Below are 19419 nucleotides of genomic sequence, written 5' to 3'. Positions count from 1 at the left end.
AACTGATTACAAATTTCCTACATTGTATGAAGCCAGCGAGTTGCCCTATTTGTGCTCAGCTTAAGCCTATTTTATTGTTTTTAAAATGGACAAAAAAAGGTTTTACTCTTTCAAGGAAGATGCACTATGGTACCAACAGCACTTGAAAAATGCACAGTTCATTAGCACACACAGACAGTTCCATGTGGCACACTGGCTGTACCTGGGAGCAGAGGCTGCCCGATGCTCCTGCAGCCTGGGGTGGGTGCAGAATACACTTATATAATGAATACAGTTTGCATTGAAGATAACATGGTTTATTTCTTCATGATATTCAGATTAAAATGTATCAATGTATTTAGCACAATACTACATTTTTTAGGACAAAATCATCAGTGCTTTGCAAGTCTTCATAATGTTTATTCATTATAAATAGTAAATATTTACTGAACTTTTTACATGAAAGACATTTGTTTTTTGTTTTCTTTTCTTAGTTTTATTTTTTTGTGTGTTTTTTTTTTACAACATGTGTTGTTGTAGAGGCTGCAACACCAAGATAATATTTCATTTTTCCATCACCCTTAAGACCAATGTGTGAACTAACCTCTGTACTGAACCTAGTCTAACTCACTACTTCATAGTCCTTAACACTAAAAGGAATGTATTTGTGTTCTGCCTCCCTCTTTGTCACAAGAACAGAGAGAAATAAATAAACCCCACCTTCCATCGCCCTCTTCCTCTCAACATCACAAAACACAAATTTATTGACATTCTAAAATGTCACAACGCAAACTTCTTGTAAACCTTGGTTCCTATAATTATACTTTCTATATTGGGTATCGCTGTATAATTTAAACAAATGTGTCAAATACAGGCCCATCTCTGTATATGTCCTGTAAGTCACTAAAAAAAAATGTAAACGTAATCATTTCTTCGTATTGTTTCCTGAAGATGACCTTTAAATCATGATTAGCAAGCTAGATTTCAGTAATCCAGCAGACTGCAACATCTCTGTATTTTATCATCAGGAATTATGCACTGCAAAAATAAAAGTACCTGCAAAAATATAGTTCTGATTCTATCTCTATGACTTTGGATGATCCCAAAGTTTGTGTGAGGTACACAGTATTGCACATTGCTAGGCAGTTGTGAAAAATCAGTCGCGTTGTTGGTGGGTTTTTTTTTCCTCCCATGTTTGACCAAAAAGGTACAACGGACTGGGAAAACTCCACATACAAAAAGGTAAAATCTGGTTTTTCCTGTTACACAAGATCTCGTCTCTTGGTAAAGCAAAACTCACGAGTGGCATTTACTGACAATGTGATTACAAAAGCACGGTAAGGTAACCAATAAGTTGCTCTGGAAGTCTTTTGCACTTATCTTAGCTTCCTTATGGACTGTGATGTTTCCTCTTGATGACAATTTCCAGTGTGTAAAATGAAAGAGGTTCTCCTGACCTTGCTTCAGAAATTGAGCAGTTTTAAAGTTAGACTAAAGTCAGCACTGGATGTCAGATGAGTCAGAATGCGCAGAGCTCAGCCGCCCTAAATTTTAGTTTCAAAATGTTCCATTTGTCCCAATCAACGTCCATTAATTTCAACAGCAACAAAAAAATGGAATGTTTGCCAGGCAGTGATGTTAAATACTGCTCTGTTTTGTATACCCACTCATAATGAAGCATGTCACATTTATTCATTATTGCTTTTGGCCTTTGTCTTCTGTATAGCTTTGTCCAACCTTCAAAAGTCTACTAAAAGCTATGACTGGAGAGAACATAACAAGCCTGCTCCTCTCAGTGGGACTGCCCCAGTTTAGGTTGCAGTGTGTTGAGAAGATCCCTCTTATCCCAAGCCTTGGAGTGAGACCGGAAAACAAGACCAGCTTTAACTTGAAGTGGACAGTTCATTTATGCAATATCTGGCTTCAGATAATGAAAGGCACCTGCAAAAAAAGCAAAAGAAGCTTTTTAAGTCATGCAGTGACAACCTCACAGCATGGGGCCATGCCAACTACAGGTTGACATTGTCATATTTAATACTGATATATCAAAGGAAAGGGACTAATATTTTTATTCCTAGGACAAGTTTGACAAAACTCTATGTATCTGGGATTATATACTGTAATGATTCTTGAGCTGACCTCATTAAGAACATGTGTTTCTAATAGTGGAATGCCAGCGGTTATTTCATTTTGGACAACCCTTATGTTTTACCTAATGGCAATCAGGTTTCATGTCTCAACAATTAATAACATCAAGATGTTGTTGACATCACTTAAGAAAATAATTATGCAGCAGAAATCTCGCTCGAGCGATCAGCTATCTCACCAGTGCACCCTGCACAGCTCTGGAGAGAAGCAGCAGTCAGCCTTTAGGATCTCTGCTCCTTAATTTTCTTGGTCACAGGCACCAAGTGCAGCCCGTTGGTGACGGGGTGCGGTGTCGCAGCGTCCCCACACTCACTTTGTCCGTACTGTCCGTACTGGTATCCCGTGACGGGGTCCATGCTGTAACCCGTGGTGCTGTAGGTCGGTGGGCAGTAGGACTGGGATGTAGGCAGGCTGTCTAAGCTCTTCATGTGATCCAGCCTCTGGCTGCAGCTGGCTGAGACAGTGGTGGTGGGCTCCAGGCCCCCGGTTAAAGGGGACAGGGCGTAATCAGTTTGGGGCTGGTGCGGCACACCACCGTGGTTAGTCAAGAGTCCCATTACCTAAAAGGTACAATAACAAAAACAGTTAAAATATATGAAGAACCGTGTTGCTTACAGAGACATGTAAGTTCCCAAAGCTGTAATTTGATTTCCTAAACCAGGCAGATTTGATACTTGAACTGTGCACTGAGTAGACGAAGTAGAATTTGGTTGCATCATCCACCAAAATAAAATCTGGTGGGTAAGAAGCAATAAAATAGTGATACCAGTGGCAAATAAGGAAAATGAATATTTAAAACTTTTATGGTTTTAGAGTCCCCGTTCCCAGTCCCAGCTGGGATTTCTGCATATGTTTATTCCTTGAAGATTAAATTGTAAGAGAACAAAAAGCAAGTAGTGACTTTCAGCTGTGCTATCCTGCACTATCTACAAACATACAAAAAGATGTGAAAAAGCTCACAAAATTTTCTCCTCCAAGATCAGCAATCATTACAACGAAGTTAATTTGGAGCAGATCATAGCAACACTACTGGAAGTAACAAAGAACCCCATGTATTTATGATATTCTGGGTGCTGGGAAAGGGGCAGAGCAGCCACACCTCCTGCTGCTTCGTGCCCTGTGAAGAAAAGAATGTGAAAGAGTAAAGTGCTGGTCATAGCACCAGTTAGCAATTCCATCCCCTGAGTTAGAGGACACAACACAACAGAAAGGGTCAGACATTCCAGACTAGCTTCAAGTCAGCTGTGACTCCCCTAATGAGCTGTTTGCACAGGGACAGTTATGAAATCAATAGCCAAAATTACTTTGAAGAGAGGTTACTGGGAAATACATGCTTGTCCCTATAAAAGTCCAACCATCTAGGCCATAATTTCCAGTAGAAGAAGAAAAAAAATTTAAAAAGGTGCCTGCACTTTCAAAGAAGAGTGAAGGAAGAAACTACAGTGATAAGTTCCTGTTGTACAAAAATCCCTCGCACTGCAGGATGGTGAGCATTTCCTTTCCTGGCACATCTCTATAACACACTTCGAAAATAAGTATGACTGAGAGATTTGCTTCCTTCTGCTGGAATAAATTGCACTTCAAAGCCTGACAAACAGTCTGCAGCTTATAATGGACGGATGACGTACAGCTTCTGCCAAAACTGCGTGTTCTGATAATTTACAGGCTATCCTTGCTACAAAAAGGCATCACAATTATCTAACTTGCTATTTGATAATCAGTTGGCTTGAACAGCATTTTTTACCATAAACTAAGGAGAAATTATTTAAAGTATATTTTGTGAAGAATAAATTAAAACCTCATAACAACATATCTGGTTCCTAAAGCTCTGATGTTCCTCCCTAAATTGTACTTCTTTTCCATCTCAAACATAAAGGGATTATTACTGCAGGGAGCTTATGGTCACAGCATCCAAATTTTGTTTGTTTGTTAATAAATAAGTGAAACAAGATCCAGGGATAGTGACTTAAGCAGGAAGGAAGACCTATCCAGGTTTACAATGTCTGACTAGGAAAAGAGCAAGACAGACAAGCAGAGTACTTCAAAAAGAGACACCCAGATACCTACGCCAAGAACACAAAATATCTTTGTGTTAGATGCACCCAAGACATCTCACTAAAAAAAAATAAAAGCTGAGAAAGAAGTTCAGTTACTACATACAGCACTGAAATGTTGACTTCTATTTCACTGCACAGGAAAACGTGAGTTCAACTGATGGCATTTGTTGAATGCTTCGGTTTGGGAAAAAGAAGTTTCAAAATATATGCAAAGAATTTATTCAAATACTGAAATCTTCTTCTAAGTTAAAAAAAACCATAAGAATTCAGACTCAGGCTGCAAGATATTTTCTACTTCGTTCAACAAATCTTTTCAATGCACAAAATCTGTTAAAAGAACTTGAGGTTAATACTAAAAAAACAACTCTGGAATCACCACGGTTTGAAAAATCATGTTATTATTCACCCAGCAACTTGCACAGCATTTTGTCCCAAAGTTCCCTAAAAGCTGAAATAACTGGGCTCTCAATTTTTTCTTCTAAAGGTTGGTTTCTGAAAACTATTAAAATTACTAAAGATTATTTTAGCAGTTTTTCTCTTTCAGAAATTACAAACCTTTTTCTTATAACTTTGGAAATTGATATGGTCTGAAAATCTAGCGTGCTTAATGACCTGACATTGCATCAGCAGTACACAGTATTAGAATCTATGTTCATTTAGGTTATATTAATCCTTGTCCTTTGAAATTAACACTGGCAGAGTAAAAAGTAGAGGAAGATCTACCAAAAACACGGCTTAACTTCAACATTTACATTGAAAATTACTACTTTGGAAAATATTTGTGTTGGCAGGAGTATCATGGTTTTGACTACAGTTTAAAACACACAGGGGTTTATCAGAAATCTGAAGTAAGTGCACAACCCTTTCCATCCCTGCATAGCACCAGTGTGATACCAATATTTATAGCACTGTACCATGTTCTGTTCCAAGAGCAGAGAGAAGGGGTTGTGTTCCCGTCACTCTCACAGCCCTACTGGAATCCCAGTGGCACTTTTCTCTGTCTGAGCACTCTCACATCACACGCTGTCTCTGCCAGGACTTTTAGGACTGATTGCTGAGTTGGCAAACAGCTCAATTACCAACCGCATATTTTAACTAAAGTTTTTTTCACTTCAATATTTTCAACAGAATAGAGCCCAAGACAAAATTATTTTGGCTTTACCAGCAGAAAACAGTGAGCTCTAAAGCTTTGGGATTGGAAAATATTTTAAAATTTGAGATTAGTCTTGAAATTTAAACCTGGATCCAGACATCTCAAATGCTGCTCAAACTTCAGTAGCATCTATATTTGGGTAGAGATTTATCTCCTTTGGCAATCTAAAATTAGCATTTTGTGAGATTTACTTTACATTTTTTAAATTAATTAGATAATAATAAAAATTCTTTAGGCATCATCTTACTAAGTGGATAAGCACCGAGTAGATACAACTAGAGCAGAACAGACACAGCTCTCTGTCTCTGAGGTGGAGAAAACTGGAGCTCAAACAGTAACTGTCTTCTCAAAAATGTCTTCTTCAGAGGCCTTCAGAATCATCCTGCAGTTGATTAGTATCTAAATAATTAGATTTTTGGTCATGTCTGTTTTGAAAGCTCCGAGGGAAGCAGCCTCAGGGCAGAAGTCCTTTGTAGGTATGTGCCATGACCTTATCACCCATACAAGGAGTTACAGGAAGGGCATGGCTGACTTTCACCTAATCAATTAGAAATCCATGTCTGCAAGATCCTCAGCACCCTCAGCTTAGCAGTGCACAGGAAACACACAAAGACCTAGATTTTGCAGCTTAGATGTTCTGCGGATATGAAGCAGAAGGGTTCTAAAGAAGCAAACAGAGCTGATTGTTTTATAATAGCTAAGATATAAAATATATTTATTCATTCTCTATACCATCCAAATTACTGGAAAATACGTACTTCCTTCTGAATGATTTTGGGAAAGTTAAAGCAATAATTGTCAGCCTCACTGATCAGGAACCTAAGGGCTGATCTAACACCTAGAATTAAATGAAGTAATAGCTATTCAATTTATTTTAGAATAGGACTCCTGTAAATGAAAAAAAAAAAAAGTCAGGATATAATTTTTTTACAAAACACATGCAGGAATGCTGAGGCACAGCCTTTGCACTTATACAGTAAAATACAGTATATCCAATTGATAAAATCACCGTATTCTATTAGAAAACAAAAGAGAAATTAGGAATAAGTAAACGAAACACAGTGGACTGCAACAATCAAACTCTATAGAAAAAGTTTTGAGACCCCACCTGAAGCAATCCAAAATATTCCTTAGGACAAATCCCTTGGGGGTGGAGTAAGCACAGAATCACTAGCTGAGAATATGATCCAGAAAGAGAAATGGAGTGATGAAAGCCTTAAAGACCGTGTACACAATGTCTGGTCCTTTATCAGCTATAAGAAAATATTACCACCAAAATAAAGACCATTAAACTGAGAAAAAGCTTATTCCATTTAAAAGAAACTTTATGCCTATTAATGTGGCTGGTATTTTAGGATGTAGGACCTACCATAGGCACAATAAAATTCTCATATGTTTTAATTCATTTACGGATGCCTGCGTTTAATATGCTTTGTGACCATGTCTGCAATTAATATGATTTATGAGAAAAGAACATGTGCAATATTTTTTGGGTACAGTGATACTTTTTTTTTTTTCCCCTCCTGTGAATGAAAGATTTAATGAAACAGCTCAAGGAAAATGGTTGGCAGTTAACATATTAAGTTGAAGTGACAGAATCATGAGTAAACTTTAGCACAGTTAATGATATCCTCTTATCTGACCCTGACACATTTGCAGCATGTAATTTACAGAAGCTCTGTCCAGGGAATCTTGACAAATGCTCCTAACGATGTCAGGGCAATGTTCCATTCTAATGTAAAACAGATGTGGGTCAGATACCCTCATTCATCACTAACACTGAAAATTTCAAACTCCTCCCGAGATGAATGGCATTACCTGCTGTTAACTCTTCTCATTGTAGAGAAATCTCGCAAAAAAAACCAAAATATTGCACAAGAAAGACTACAAAAAGGATTGTTATATTGCATTATAAAGGAGATTTTGGAGGATTAATTAAAATTAATTAGCCTCTTGGATCTATACCTGTAGGATCCTAGAATGATTCATTTTATACATATGAACATTTCTCCTGAATATAAGAAAGCTGACAGAAAGCATTTTTGTGGCAAGTGCTGGTGACCACATACTTGGTTGATGAAAACAAGAGCAAATGCACTGATTTTGAACATTGATGATCTGACCTTCTGCATCTTCATATCAAATGAGACCTCATCCTGATTCCACACCACTAGACATCACCTACACTGAAATTAGAGAAATTGCATTGGTGTACACTTCCGATAACTAAGAAGATAGCTTGATCTTTCATTAATTATATTTTTATCTACACAAGATTACCAATATTATCACATGAAACTCATGTCTTTTTTAAGGGGTAGATTATAGAGTTGTGGAACCTGGTAAGATTACCAAATAATGGTCAGATCAGTTAATTCTGAGCTCCTGGTTGTATGAAAAGCATCCAGAGATGACTCAAAAGCCAAAAGAAAGTTCAGAGACAAACATATAATTTGTATGAATAATCTATATGAATATATAAGTATATATTTAAAATTAAATATTTCACAACTTTTTCAGGCAGTCTCAAAGATAGCAGGCTCATGAATTTAAATGCTCAGCTCCGGAAATATTATTTAAAACAATTCATAACAAGCCTAAATTTGAGATTGGGTTGCTCTCTGCCTGTGAACTCTCCTCATCCTGCTTTTTATTAAATCTGAAACGCAAAAGAAGAATTCTGGACATTATGAACACCAGCCCAGCTCTTACAAACCTTCCACCCACAATTATATGGATATGTCTGAAAGCCAAACAAACCAAAAGAGAGAAGTTAATGTGGACATTCAAAAATGTGCAGACACCTGTTTATTGTTGCTGTTATATTGATATATTTGATAACTTGTTATGCTATTTATAAATGTCTATTTTCAATATTTTAAATAGCGGAGTATTTACAAAACAAATAACAAATGTCACTTTTGCATAACAGTTACAAAACAGTTGACAGAAACAAAAATAATCAACCCCATTGGGTGAACTTTTGTTCTTTTAATTAAAAAAAAACCCAAACCACCAAAAACTCGTGTTCATGAAAAGTATATCATGTGAATTTACTTTCTTCCTCACAAAGAAATCCCTGACCTGTCTCATGTTCTTGGGTCATTAAGCAAAGAGCTCTCAAAGCCAAGTGCATTGTGACAAAGATCATGAGCTTCTCATTGCTGTGGGACGTGAATCCAAGTGAAATGTTTCTGTGGGCAACCAGTCCAGCAGTAATCCAACAGAAGGAATAGGAAAAAGTATAATGAATTAATAGTTGGGGTTTTTCCTCCCCCCTTTCTCATCCCTCTTAATGAGGGAATGAAGGTTTTTAGCCCCTGGTTCATGTGTCTCCCTTAAAAACAGAGTTAACAAGACAGTATGAACATATCTAACTGACTCGACAGCTGCCATCAGTTCCATACTTCAGGTTAATGAAAACCAAGTGCTCTCAAAGACTTAAGGGAAGCCCATTGCCTAAGATCTGTCTCACCAAAAGGAGTTACAGGGTAATTCTTAAACTCAGGCGGTGAAATGTTTTGACAGTAACAGAAAGAAACCTTGAAAGAGCTTGCATCTTTACTACTGTCTGTGGAAAAGCTTGGAATTTTCTTATCAAGATTATTCCTGAGCTCCAGGTAATGGCACAGGAACTGCAAACTTTGTTAAAGCTTGCTATGATCTTCTACACAGCCTCTTCAACTTTCAGTACACTTCCCCAGTTTCAGACCACAGCTTTTAAAGCTGCTGGTTTGATTCAATTATGGGGGCAGAAGGCAAGGAAAAGGATAAAGTAGATAGGAGAAGTTTTTCTACAGGGCAAGGAGGAAAAGAAAATATGCCTAGCAGGAGACAGGTAGCACACACTTGCTCTTTTTCCAGTAAAAGCTGAACACTGCAGCACTGTTTAAGCCTGGGTATCCCACAGGTTAAATGTCCTACAGGTTAAACGTAGGAAGCACTCAGCCTCTTGGGCAGGAACCTGAGCAGAGAGAGTACTTGCTGCTCCACCTGAACCCACAGCAGCCCAAAACAGCAACAGCGCTCTCCAAACCAGCAAACTGCCTGATCTCCCGGTGTAGGGCAAACCCCGCTGCTTCCACACTAATAAAAAGCACATGACGAGGTCAGGGGATGCCCGTGTACACCGGAAAAAGCCTTTTCCCTTATCTTAAATGAAGCAGTTCAAAATATTGATACCCTGTCCTAAAAACAATCTGCTGTTTGCTGGGGCCGTGCACCTGCAGGTGCGAGGCAAGTGTTTCTGCAGCCACATCGAAGAGCCGGCACCGGGATCAGAAAGGGACAAGCCAGTGCAGCAGCACTCCGAGGTGCTGTGCACATACATTAATGCACAGATGCGCTGCCCACTCGAAACTGTGAGCTGACAAACGTTTGCTGAAAGAAAGCCCACGGAGCCACTGAAACCTAATTTGAAAAGGAAATACAATATTCCCGTAAACGTATGCATGAGAGGCAAGAAGCCGCGTAATAGGCATAGAAAACATAAAAATATGCAATTTACATATATTACACACTAATAATCTCTGTTCTGATGCTATTTTTAAAGAACTCTGGCTGAGATGGCACGCCGGCAGTTGAGTTGCTTGTTCGTGAAATACAAACAAGGACACTCCAGGCTATCAGCTCCCCAGGATGTTAATCCCTGCCTTTTTCCTGCAAAAGTCAACACTTCACAGGTCTGCAAGACAGAGATTCTCCCACCACATCCAGGTAGCAATGAATAAAACAGATGAACAAGGAGAATAATCGGACATCTGGAGGATATCTGCAGATCTTTTCTTGATGTTAAAAAAATGCCAAATATTAAGAAGGTGGAACTCTTTTTATTCTCTTACTTTTTTTAAAACAAGAGCAGCAACATTTTAATACCCAGCTTGCAAGGTAAGTATGTTATATGTAGCATTATGCTTCCTAAAACTGACCAGGACATACCATGCCCTCTAATCTCCAAATTCAAGGCTAACACAATAAAAATAAAATCACACCACCCTAGCCATCTCTCCTTGTCCTCTGCCTTCACTCAGTGCCTGCTTTAAACAACATATTTGTCCAGCACATTCAAGAACAAAGTTAAAATGGAACATCCTACATAGAAAATAAAGCTTCCCCAGGGTTCTGTGTGTCAGACCCTGATTTGCAATAAATTGACGTCAAAGCGGAGAAAGAAACTTAAGTATGTTAAGAATATGAACCTGTGAACCACAGTATTAGATTTTGTTCCAAACATTCTAAGGGTGTGGTTTTTTTTAAAGTCACAAAAGATTATCTGGGCTTCAGACAAAGCCTCCCTGTCTACCCCCCCTAAAGTCACCATAAATTCAGCTTTACACACAGTTTGTCCAGAGCATTTGCCAGCAAGAGACACATGGATGGGTGGAAACATTATGTTAATTGCTCACACACCCAGATTTATTGTGGTCAGAAATCCACTGGCTAGTAAAAAGACCCTCTTTCTTTCTCATCTAAATTCCATGCACGCAGGCAGGGCACTGCAACGTGCCCACTCAGCAGGAAAATTCCTGTTTCTCCTCTTCATGAAACCCCCAAGGCAGAGCTGGCTTTGGACTTATCCATCCACTGCTCATCCTCATCCTCTCCAGCAGCACCTGGGAGCCTGTGGGAAGAGCCCCGAGGAAGGGTGGAGAGGGGATGACATGACCTGTGACACACCCCACAGCCAAGGGATGTTCCACGCACTAGCATTGCAACCTGTGTGACCAACAGCTGAGGTTCCTTTGGTCTTTGAGTCTTTCCTGTTTTGCTACAGTCCCACAGTTGGTTACTCTGATTTATATGTTTGCGGTTGTATCGCTCCCTTACATAAACACAAAGTCTGGGTATGCCACTTTATAAAGCTCTACATTTTATACAGGTCTCTTAACTCAATGTTTAGGCACCAAAACTGACTTAAAGGAGCTGTTGGTAACAACAACAGGAACGTGGGGCTTGGATTTTTATTTGTTTGTTTGTTTAACGGGAAGATCTTTATCAGCTGGTGAGGGTAATTATCTAGTTATTTCCTCTCTGCATTGAGTGGCCAATGCATGATGTCAGCTTTAGGGGGATCAGTGCCCTCCTAAACCTGGTGGTAGAGTTGCTGGACATGGCCAGGAGCTCTAAACACTTGGTTAGAAAAAGGTTTCCAAAGTCTAAAGAGGGGTGGAAAAAAGCCAAAACAACGGAAGTTTCGTAGTGTAAAGACAAGGCTGGGTGTAAGGAAGCACAGTAACTGATTAAAGTAATTTAATCGTCTCCGGGATCTCCTTTGATTATATCAAACCTCAAATCAGCAAGACTTTGGGCAGAGGAAACCTGGCCTCATATTTTTTGTCCCGTTATGCCCAGCCATCACAAGATTTCTTGACTGTTGTGCTCTCCTTCTGTGTCACAGACAATAAAAGCTTTGTGAAAGGAAATGTAAAGGATCACATTTTCCATAGCCAGAACCAACATACATTTAAAGCGACACTAACAAACACTTCTGATGGTTTAACATAGAATCCCACATAGAAAATTATGTCCAAAATGCAGAAGACTTGCACGCTATGAAATGAGTCGCTAAAAATCAGCAAATAAATAAATAAATAAAGCAACTAATATAATGCCATGTACTTTGTTGGAGATTGCATTTAGAAATCAGAATTCTTTCAAAGGAAATCTATTCGAGTCTATTCGAGTCTCAGGTTGGAAGCACATCCATTTGTTTTTCTGTTGGCATTTTTTTCCTGGTGTTTCAAGCCATAAAGTTTTGTACCCCACTTTTATGCCATAGGAATCTGTGAATCTTAATTACATTTACCGTTACAAAAAAGGGTTTATGAACTTTTGCCTTTGGGCAAAAATGTTTATTTCATTGCCTTTGTTATTCATTCTTTTCAACTCCAGTGCCTTTGAACTTTTCAGCTGCACAGAGTTATCACCGTTGCACAGGAACCAGGAACTGCACTCCCGAGATGCAAACCACAAGTTGGAGAAAACGAAGGAGGCAAAGATATACGAGTCGTTATTTTGGCCACCCTTTGTGCCATTAAAATCTCATTTTCTGCCTATTAGAATGCCCTCTCCCTGCTTAGGCAGTGGTGATAGTCAGTGATTAGTGTGTAATTGAGTATAATTGTCTTTTCACTTTTCATTTGTGTCATTCTGAGCTTCTCTCTGTTTTTCTAACCACCGAGAGGAAAAAAGGATAGAAAGCAGATAAAGCTGTTAAAACTCTCACTTTCAGCCCTGAAGAGATTCCAGATTGTAATTATAGATTGCATCCTCTTTGTGACTCTTCAGAATTTAGTGGACATCTCTTTCCAAGCACCTGGGCAAAGCTCTAGCTAATAAAATAAACTACCATCTATTTCAACTTTAACTAATAATGTTGGCTTCAGACAGATGCTGTGTGTAGGAAAATTTAACCAACCTTCTGACACTCAATTATCAAGGCAATTTATTAACATGATTTCCTTAAAAGAGCTCACGCAAATTAGAAAAACAATTATGGTATTCATGCATTTGCATGTTGCCAAAGAGCAGTAACACTCCTAATTTATGTATTTATAACCTGATTATAGCTCATCTCAACACACACTGCTCAGTCCTTGGAACTCTCCTCGTACAACTTGTCTGCAATTTTCCTGGACTAGGCGGTAAAACCTTGATGAGGTTATCTTAAGGTGATATTTTATTCCCAGATGAGCTACAAGACCTATCTTCAGGAGAAGAGCAGTACATTACAAATGGTTGACAAGCGAATGCAAACGTGAAGTCTGCATGATTCCATTATAAAGCTGTTGAAATTAAATGTAAGCTATGACTCTTGATTCAGCTAGTAGGAGGGAAAAAAAAAATTAAAAAAAAAAAGAAAAAAAGAGAAGGAAACCAGCAAACTGAAATCATGTGGCTTATATAAAGAATACATTATGGTTTAAATTTGGCAATTCATTATACTGTGGCCTGAGGGAATAGACTCTTTGGTTCTGGTATACAGCAAATCCTCTGTCTGAAAACACAGGACTGACCTGAGGTGAGAGGCCATTGCCAATGGCAGGGTTCATGGGATTTGAGGGCCCGGACGGAGGCACAAAGCTGTCTGTATAGCTGGAAAATCCATGCCTGGTGCTGGGTAGGCAATAGGCAGAGCTGCTCTCTGGATTCGAGGGGAGGCTGCTTTGGTGTACAGTGCTTGGAGGGAGAGGCTGAGGTCTATGGACGGTACTGCTTGGATCAGACACGGCTGGAAGGGAAAGAAGCATGTTGATATGTTTCACTCCTTTATTTCTGGCATAATAAGTTCATTATGTGAAGCTCAACTTAACAGGATTGTATCAGAACCTGCATCTAAATACTGGTTGAGTAGAAAGGTAAATCTTTAATATTGTTAGATATTTAGCTGGCTTGTAAGATCACATAAAAATTCTTAAGTAGACTGTAAACATCGTAACAAAAGACACATGCGGTTTTCAGACCTTGAGGGACATCCTGAGTGGGCACTTATTGGTCAGCAATATTATAGGTAAAGGAAAACATTTGCTTAGAAGACTGGTAACACGTTTTCCCCTCCTGATCACAGCACAGAAATTCGGCCATGGTTTGTAGCAAGCCTAACAATAGATGGGAGAAGCCTTGGGCTTAGAAAAATTCCCTTAATTAGAATATCCATCAACAATTAGCATCTAAATCTCAAGGAAGAAACACAGTAAAATATTTTACGAAATCTCTCCAGTAAGGGTTTTCTTTAATACTAAGATCTAACACAGCCTAGGTTTGAGGCTCTGTTCCCTCACTCCTCAAATCCACCAAAGTTCACAGAATTTCTGATAACATAAAGAGAAATTTTTACCATACTGAGACTTGCTATTGTCTTATGTGAAACAAGATGGTCTGAATAGCTGTTTTTTCCACCATCAGATAAATATTCAGAAGTTTCCAGTGCACCACCGTTGAAGGCCTCAAAGAAGCCAGAGGACACCTGCCTCCTTCTGCACCACTCTGGGCAGCAGAGGAGGCCAGTGCAGCAGAAAGGCAGGGGTGTCTGTACGTCTCTTTACCAAAACTGCACACCCACCACACGGGAGGTGATTATTTCTCTAGCTCTCACCCTTCAGGTAGAACCAGCCCTTTCTTGCAGCAAAACAAACACGACTTCTTCCGTGCTTAAAATAAGCAAGCTTGCAAGGTTCTCCATGAGTCAGACCCCGAGTCATCCAACACATTAGAAAATATTCCTACAATGGATCAACATGGGAAACCCCCCCCAGTAACACTATTTTGACCAAGTACCTGTTAGCTACTGTACCTTGCGGTATGGAGGTGGGTTGGTAAGAGGGCTCAGAGAGCTGGTAGGTCGGCAAAGTCGGCATGGCACTGGGTGGGAATCCTCCGGGGATCAGATGGTTGAAAGCCATCAGTTGATTGGCTCCTGCCTGTTTCCTCCATCTGGCACGGCGGTTACTAAACCAGACCTACAAATGTTTTAAATGCCAACATTTGGTTTCTGTACATTTAATGCAGCTGAATCAGAAATAATGGCGTTGTATTTCAAATGCATTCGGTGTCTGAGATGAGAGGTACACAAGGTGCACTCTGTGCTTCCAGACATGGAAGGTGCCCTTAGCACGCACTTCCATGGTTCAACAGACAGGACATGGGAATTCTGATCCCTAGTTTCCTCTCCTGCGAAGAAAGCTGACTGATTTTTCAAGCTTTAGTGCTTTTAATAGCCATCAATCACTATCATTACTATGCCACATTTAACAAGAAAGGAGAAACATCTCTCCATTTAATCGAAGTGCCAGCCAAAGCTATTTAATCTGTATCATCTTTAAGTTGCTGCCACAACTTAGTGGCAGCACTTATTGCACTGTTAGAAGGTGCGTGTACTTATATACTGGGATACTATACTGTCCTAATGGCCAACAGAACTTTAAGCTTTTAATTAGAAAAATACAAGCCCCATCTACAAAACACACAAATCCCTCCCAGCAAGTTTTCATGTATTCACATATGTACAAAACATCTCCTAATAAACTCCCAACAGTAGGTCAGAACTTCAGCACTAGATTAGCATTTCAGAACCACTTTGAAATCTGTTCCCAGGACAGCATACCAACCAGATGGGGTTTGGATTAGTGGGACATTTTAACTATAAATCTGCTTTTGTTCATGCCATTCTCAGTTCATGTTTTAAGTTTTAAAAGTCTTGGATGTCTCTTAGTCCCTCCAAGAAAGGAAGAGGCAAGACTTGCACACATGAAACTTCACAGATGTAGACATAATAATAGAGCTGCAAAACACAGAGGTTAATATTGATACTACAGTGATTAAACTGCCACAAGTTAGAAGGGCAATGAGTCACTGAAGGGGTGCCAGGACCAGCCTGCAGGTACATTGCCCTGCTGCAGTTTTAGAGCAACTTCTCTGTTACAGAGCTCAGGTCCATGGGTTGGATGGCCACAGAAAATAAAGGTTATTTAAGATAACAGAGACTGCACACATTTGTAAACAAGTAGACTGTTGCTCAAAATCCTGCAACCTGAAGCAGCCACCATGATCATTCATGGATACTATCGATTAGATAAGACCTTAACTGAGTGTTAGCACCTCACAAGGGAGCTCTGCACAGCCTGTAGGGCAGCCTGGCCTGAAAGCCACTGAGGCAAGTGAGCTGATGAGCCACATTGATGTATTTGTAAAAGCTGGGGCTCAGATCTGTCACCCTTCCTGCAAGCAGCCCATGCTGGCTTATGACTCAGCCATCACAGACTGGAATTCTAGGTGTAGCATCATTTACAAACCACGGGTGGGCCCTCCCATAAGAGCACAACAACAGTTTGAACTACACTGTGGGCTTCTTCTCTGCTTGCTGTTTCATAACAGGAGTGGTGGGACTCACTGGGCCATCTGGTTTCTGACGTAGGCCATCTGTCACCACGTAGTTTGTTTTGGCTTCATAGGCTTTTCAGAATGAGATGCTCGGCTCATACAGCTGCCTTCTCCTTTGGCCACAACTACTCCCCAATTGTACACTCCCACTCTGGCTTGAGATTTAGGACAGAGGGATGGATTGAGCCTCTGTTCTACCTCACAAATCCCTCTCTTGTTTTTTTTTGCTGTACATACTAACCCCCCCCCCCCCCCTTCCACATGAAGCATTTCTGAAAGCAGCTGTCAGGGACAAGTCACCAGGGTGGAGATGTGAAACCTGTGATGAGCAATAGCTGAGGTCTAGATTCAGCAATTATTTTTTTTATTATTTCTCATCCTATAGACATCTATATCCTTTTTCAGTTTTCTTCTTATCCTTTACTTCCTTCACTGACACATAAGTCAAAATTTCTAATTTACTCCCATAGGCTTCTTCCACCTGCCTTTGTCCCCCAAAGTGCACCCCTCTCACACTCCTGCAGCAATATCTTTTGGAAACAACCATATAGGGAAGGAAAAGAGGACAAGACACACTGGAGAACAACAAAGAGGATTTGCTAAAGAGCTCAAGAACACTTAGGAAGGATAATGGAGGTCAAAGAGTAAGGAGGGAACAGCAAATGCACGTTGTAATTAGCCTACCCAGGTCATTAACTGCAGCTTTTTCCTTAACACTCTCCCTTCTTCAGGTCAAGAAGGTTATCTGATGATCTCCAAACACTTTGAGAACACTGACCGAACTACATTACGTGAATGGATTTCACCAAGGCAAATGAGGCGACAAGATTTATACATTACATTACTACAGATAAGCATTTTCCTTCAAGCTCCAGATCTTTATTAAAATGAGTCAGATCCCAAACATTAATTCAGTAGAGAGTGATTTGCACTAATGTCAAGTTTTGTGCTTTTATTTACAGGCAGATTTTTGGCTCATTTTATAGACTTGCATTTTTTCCAGAACTGCAGCTACGTATTAGAGATCCCTGAAAGGGACACACTCAGTGGTATCAAAAGGTCTGCAGAAACCACGCAATCATCCTGGTGCAGAGCTCTGTTGCCACCTGGAGCCCCATAAATATAAGTGGGACTCTGCAGGGGTGAAGAAACCTGCCTGGGCTGTGCAGAAACAAGGCTACGTGAGCTGGGATGTGGTACTTGGCTGGCGCCCATGTCACAGGCCACTGGCAATGTCACAGCTCCAGCCAGTGTCACTCACTGCAGAGCAAGTCTTATTGCCACCGATATCACACACACTCATCACTACAGAACGGTAGAGGCACATAACAAAATAAAAACAAACAAAAAAAATCGAATCAAGAACAAGTTACTCAAAATTAAACAACTCAAGCCTAAATAACTCATCTAAATATTTTGTTCACGTTTTTTTGTACATTTTATTGAAATCAGTCAGATCCCCAGCTTTATTCAGAAGCTATGTTAGCATAGGATATTAACATATGCTATGTTAACAGAAATTATTATTTTTTAATCATAATATTTCACTTATTTCACTTTTCATTTTTTAAATCCTCACATATCATGAAAAATCCTTGTGCACTACTACCACTAGTTAAAGAAATCTTGAAAAAGTTACTATTATCAAGCCAAGACTTAAAAATAAATCTAGTCATCACAAGCCAATGTGTTTGCTTAGAAACATATTGTCAACACCTGGGGAAATATTTTCTTTTGTTCGTACATTTCCAATGTGATTTAAACACAGTGTCCCCTTATGTGCAGCAGATTTCAACTTCCACCACCATGATGAAATCCTCATCTTATGAGTGGCCTTTTCAAATCTAGCAGGTCCCCATAGGATGTTTCTGCTCTCCCACAGCCTCCCCTCGGAGAGGAACACAACCATCACCTGGATCCAGGGATGCTCAGAGCACAGTGCAGACCCCAGAGAAGATCACAAGTGTCATTCTGCAGTAAAGTGCCACCCTGCAGTGGCCACACCAGAAAACCAACCCTAAACCATCTACAACTACTTCACCCGACAAACTAATGTATTTTGTGTGTTGCCTTCACCAGCAACCATGTGGATCTCAGTGGCAGGCAGACCAACCCAAGGTCTGCATGATCAGATGATCAGGACCACACTGAATTCCCCCAAGGAAGCAAGAGTAGTGGATAAGCAAGCTACTGCAGTTTTGAGACTCAAAATGCAGTGGTCTTATACAAGCAGTCTGAAGGAACACAATCTTACGGTGCTGGTGTAACCTGCAGGAGCTCTAGGTTAGGTGAACACTGAGCTTGGTGCTGTGCAAATGCAGACATGGACAGAGGAAACATGGCTTGGCTGAGAGACCCAAGCATCCCAAAAACCCAAGTCTGCACAGAAGCCAAGTCACATTCATTTAAGTGAGGCTTTGGGCTCCGCAGTTCCTATGTCACTTTCAAAGATGGAATGTAAATAACCCAGATGATTTGGAAACGAAATTGTACCCCAGAGTCTGGCCAAAATTTACATCTCAAAAACAGAACCGGAGAGGATGAAATTTAGAACAAAAGGAAATAAAAACAGCCCTTTCAGTACTGGAGGCTCCAGTTTTTCAAGCGCCTGGAACTAGACTGACCAAAAAAGAAATCACTGCAATAGAACATAAAAAGAAATATTTTGCACCAATGTAGAACAGATAAGGTGAACTAATAGGTTTCTCCCATTGCTCTTCCCTAATATTTATATCCTGCCTCTTATTATCATTTTTCCTTTAAGTAGTTTTCAAGTGATCATGCCAACATCTTATTTTGTTGATCTCAACAGGATATTCTTTAAAAGATGCATTTATTCACTTGGGAACACACTAGTGTAATTAGCTTTGACATTTCGACAGTCTGATCATAAACACAGAGTGCTCTGTGTGCTTTTAAGGCAAAAAGTTCTCCAATTCAACAGGGCAAAACATTCAAGATGTGAATGTTGCAGAAAACCCATGGATATTTTGTTAAACACAGTCCTGACCATTGCAAGCACGAGTGCCAGAAACACACAAAGTCAAAAGACTGATGTATTGTTAACGGCACTTCTAATTTTAGGTGGGTAGGGGGGGTGTTGGGTTCTTCCCCTTTTGCCACATGACATTTTTCCTGGTAACTGCCTCCCCCACCCCGCTATTCCCCACCTCTCCCTTCCCACAAAATTCCCATGGTCAAAAT

At 39.9% G+C, this 19419-nt stretch overlaps 1 protein-coding gene across 8 annotated transcripts in view; it reads right to left on the bottom strand.

The window, feature by feature from the left end:
- Window positions 1-286: 286 nt before the first annotated feature.
- The window catches only part of PAX3 (paired box 3), a 77528-nt gene continuing 58395 nt past the window's right edge, over window positions 287-19419 (bottom strand). For 4 of the 8 annotated variants that reach the window (XM_027903205.1, XM_027903207.1, XM_027903206.1 and 1 more), the window contains exons 6-9: window positions 14630-14795; window positions 13353-13567; window positions 2441-2687; window positions 287-1920 (exon numbers count right to left, since the gene is read on the bottom strand). In XM_027903205.1, coding sequence (XP_027759006.1) covers window positions 1886-1920; window positions 2441-2687; window positions 13353-13567; window positions 14630-14795 — 663 coding nt within the window. In that variant the 3' untranslated portion in view covers window positions 287-1885. Of the gene's footprint in view, window positions 1921-2332; window positions 2688-13352; window positions 13568-14629; window positions 14796-19419 lie in introns of those variants that run through there. The other 4 variants (XM_027903201.1, XM_027903203.1, XM_027903202.1 and 1 more) reach the window with 1 other exon arrangement.

The sequence above is a fragment of the Empidonax traillii genome, unplaced genomic scaffold (assembly GCF_003031625.1).
Source record: "Empidonax traillii isolate 1590-97213 ecotype Southwest subspecies unplaced genomic scaffold, ASM303162v1 scaffold943:size483155, whole genome shotgun sequence".
In the NCBI taxonomy this organism is placed as follows: Eukaryota; Metazoa; Chordata; class Aves; order Passeriformes; family Tyrannidae; genus Empidonax; species Empidonax traillii.
This window is presented reverse-complemented; position numbering and strand designations above follow the sequence as displayed.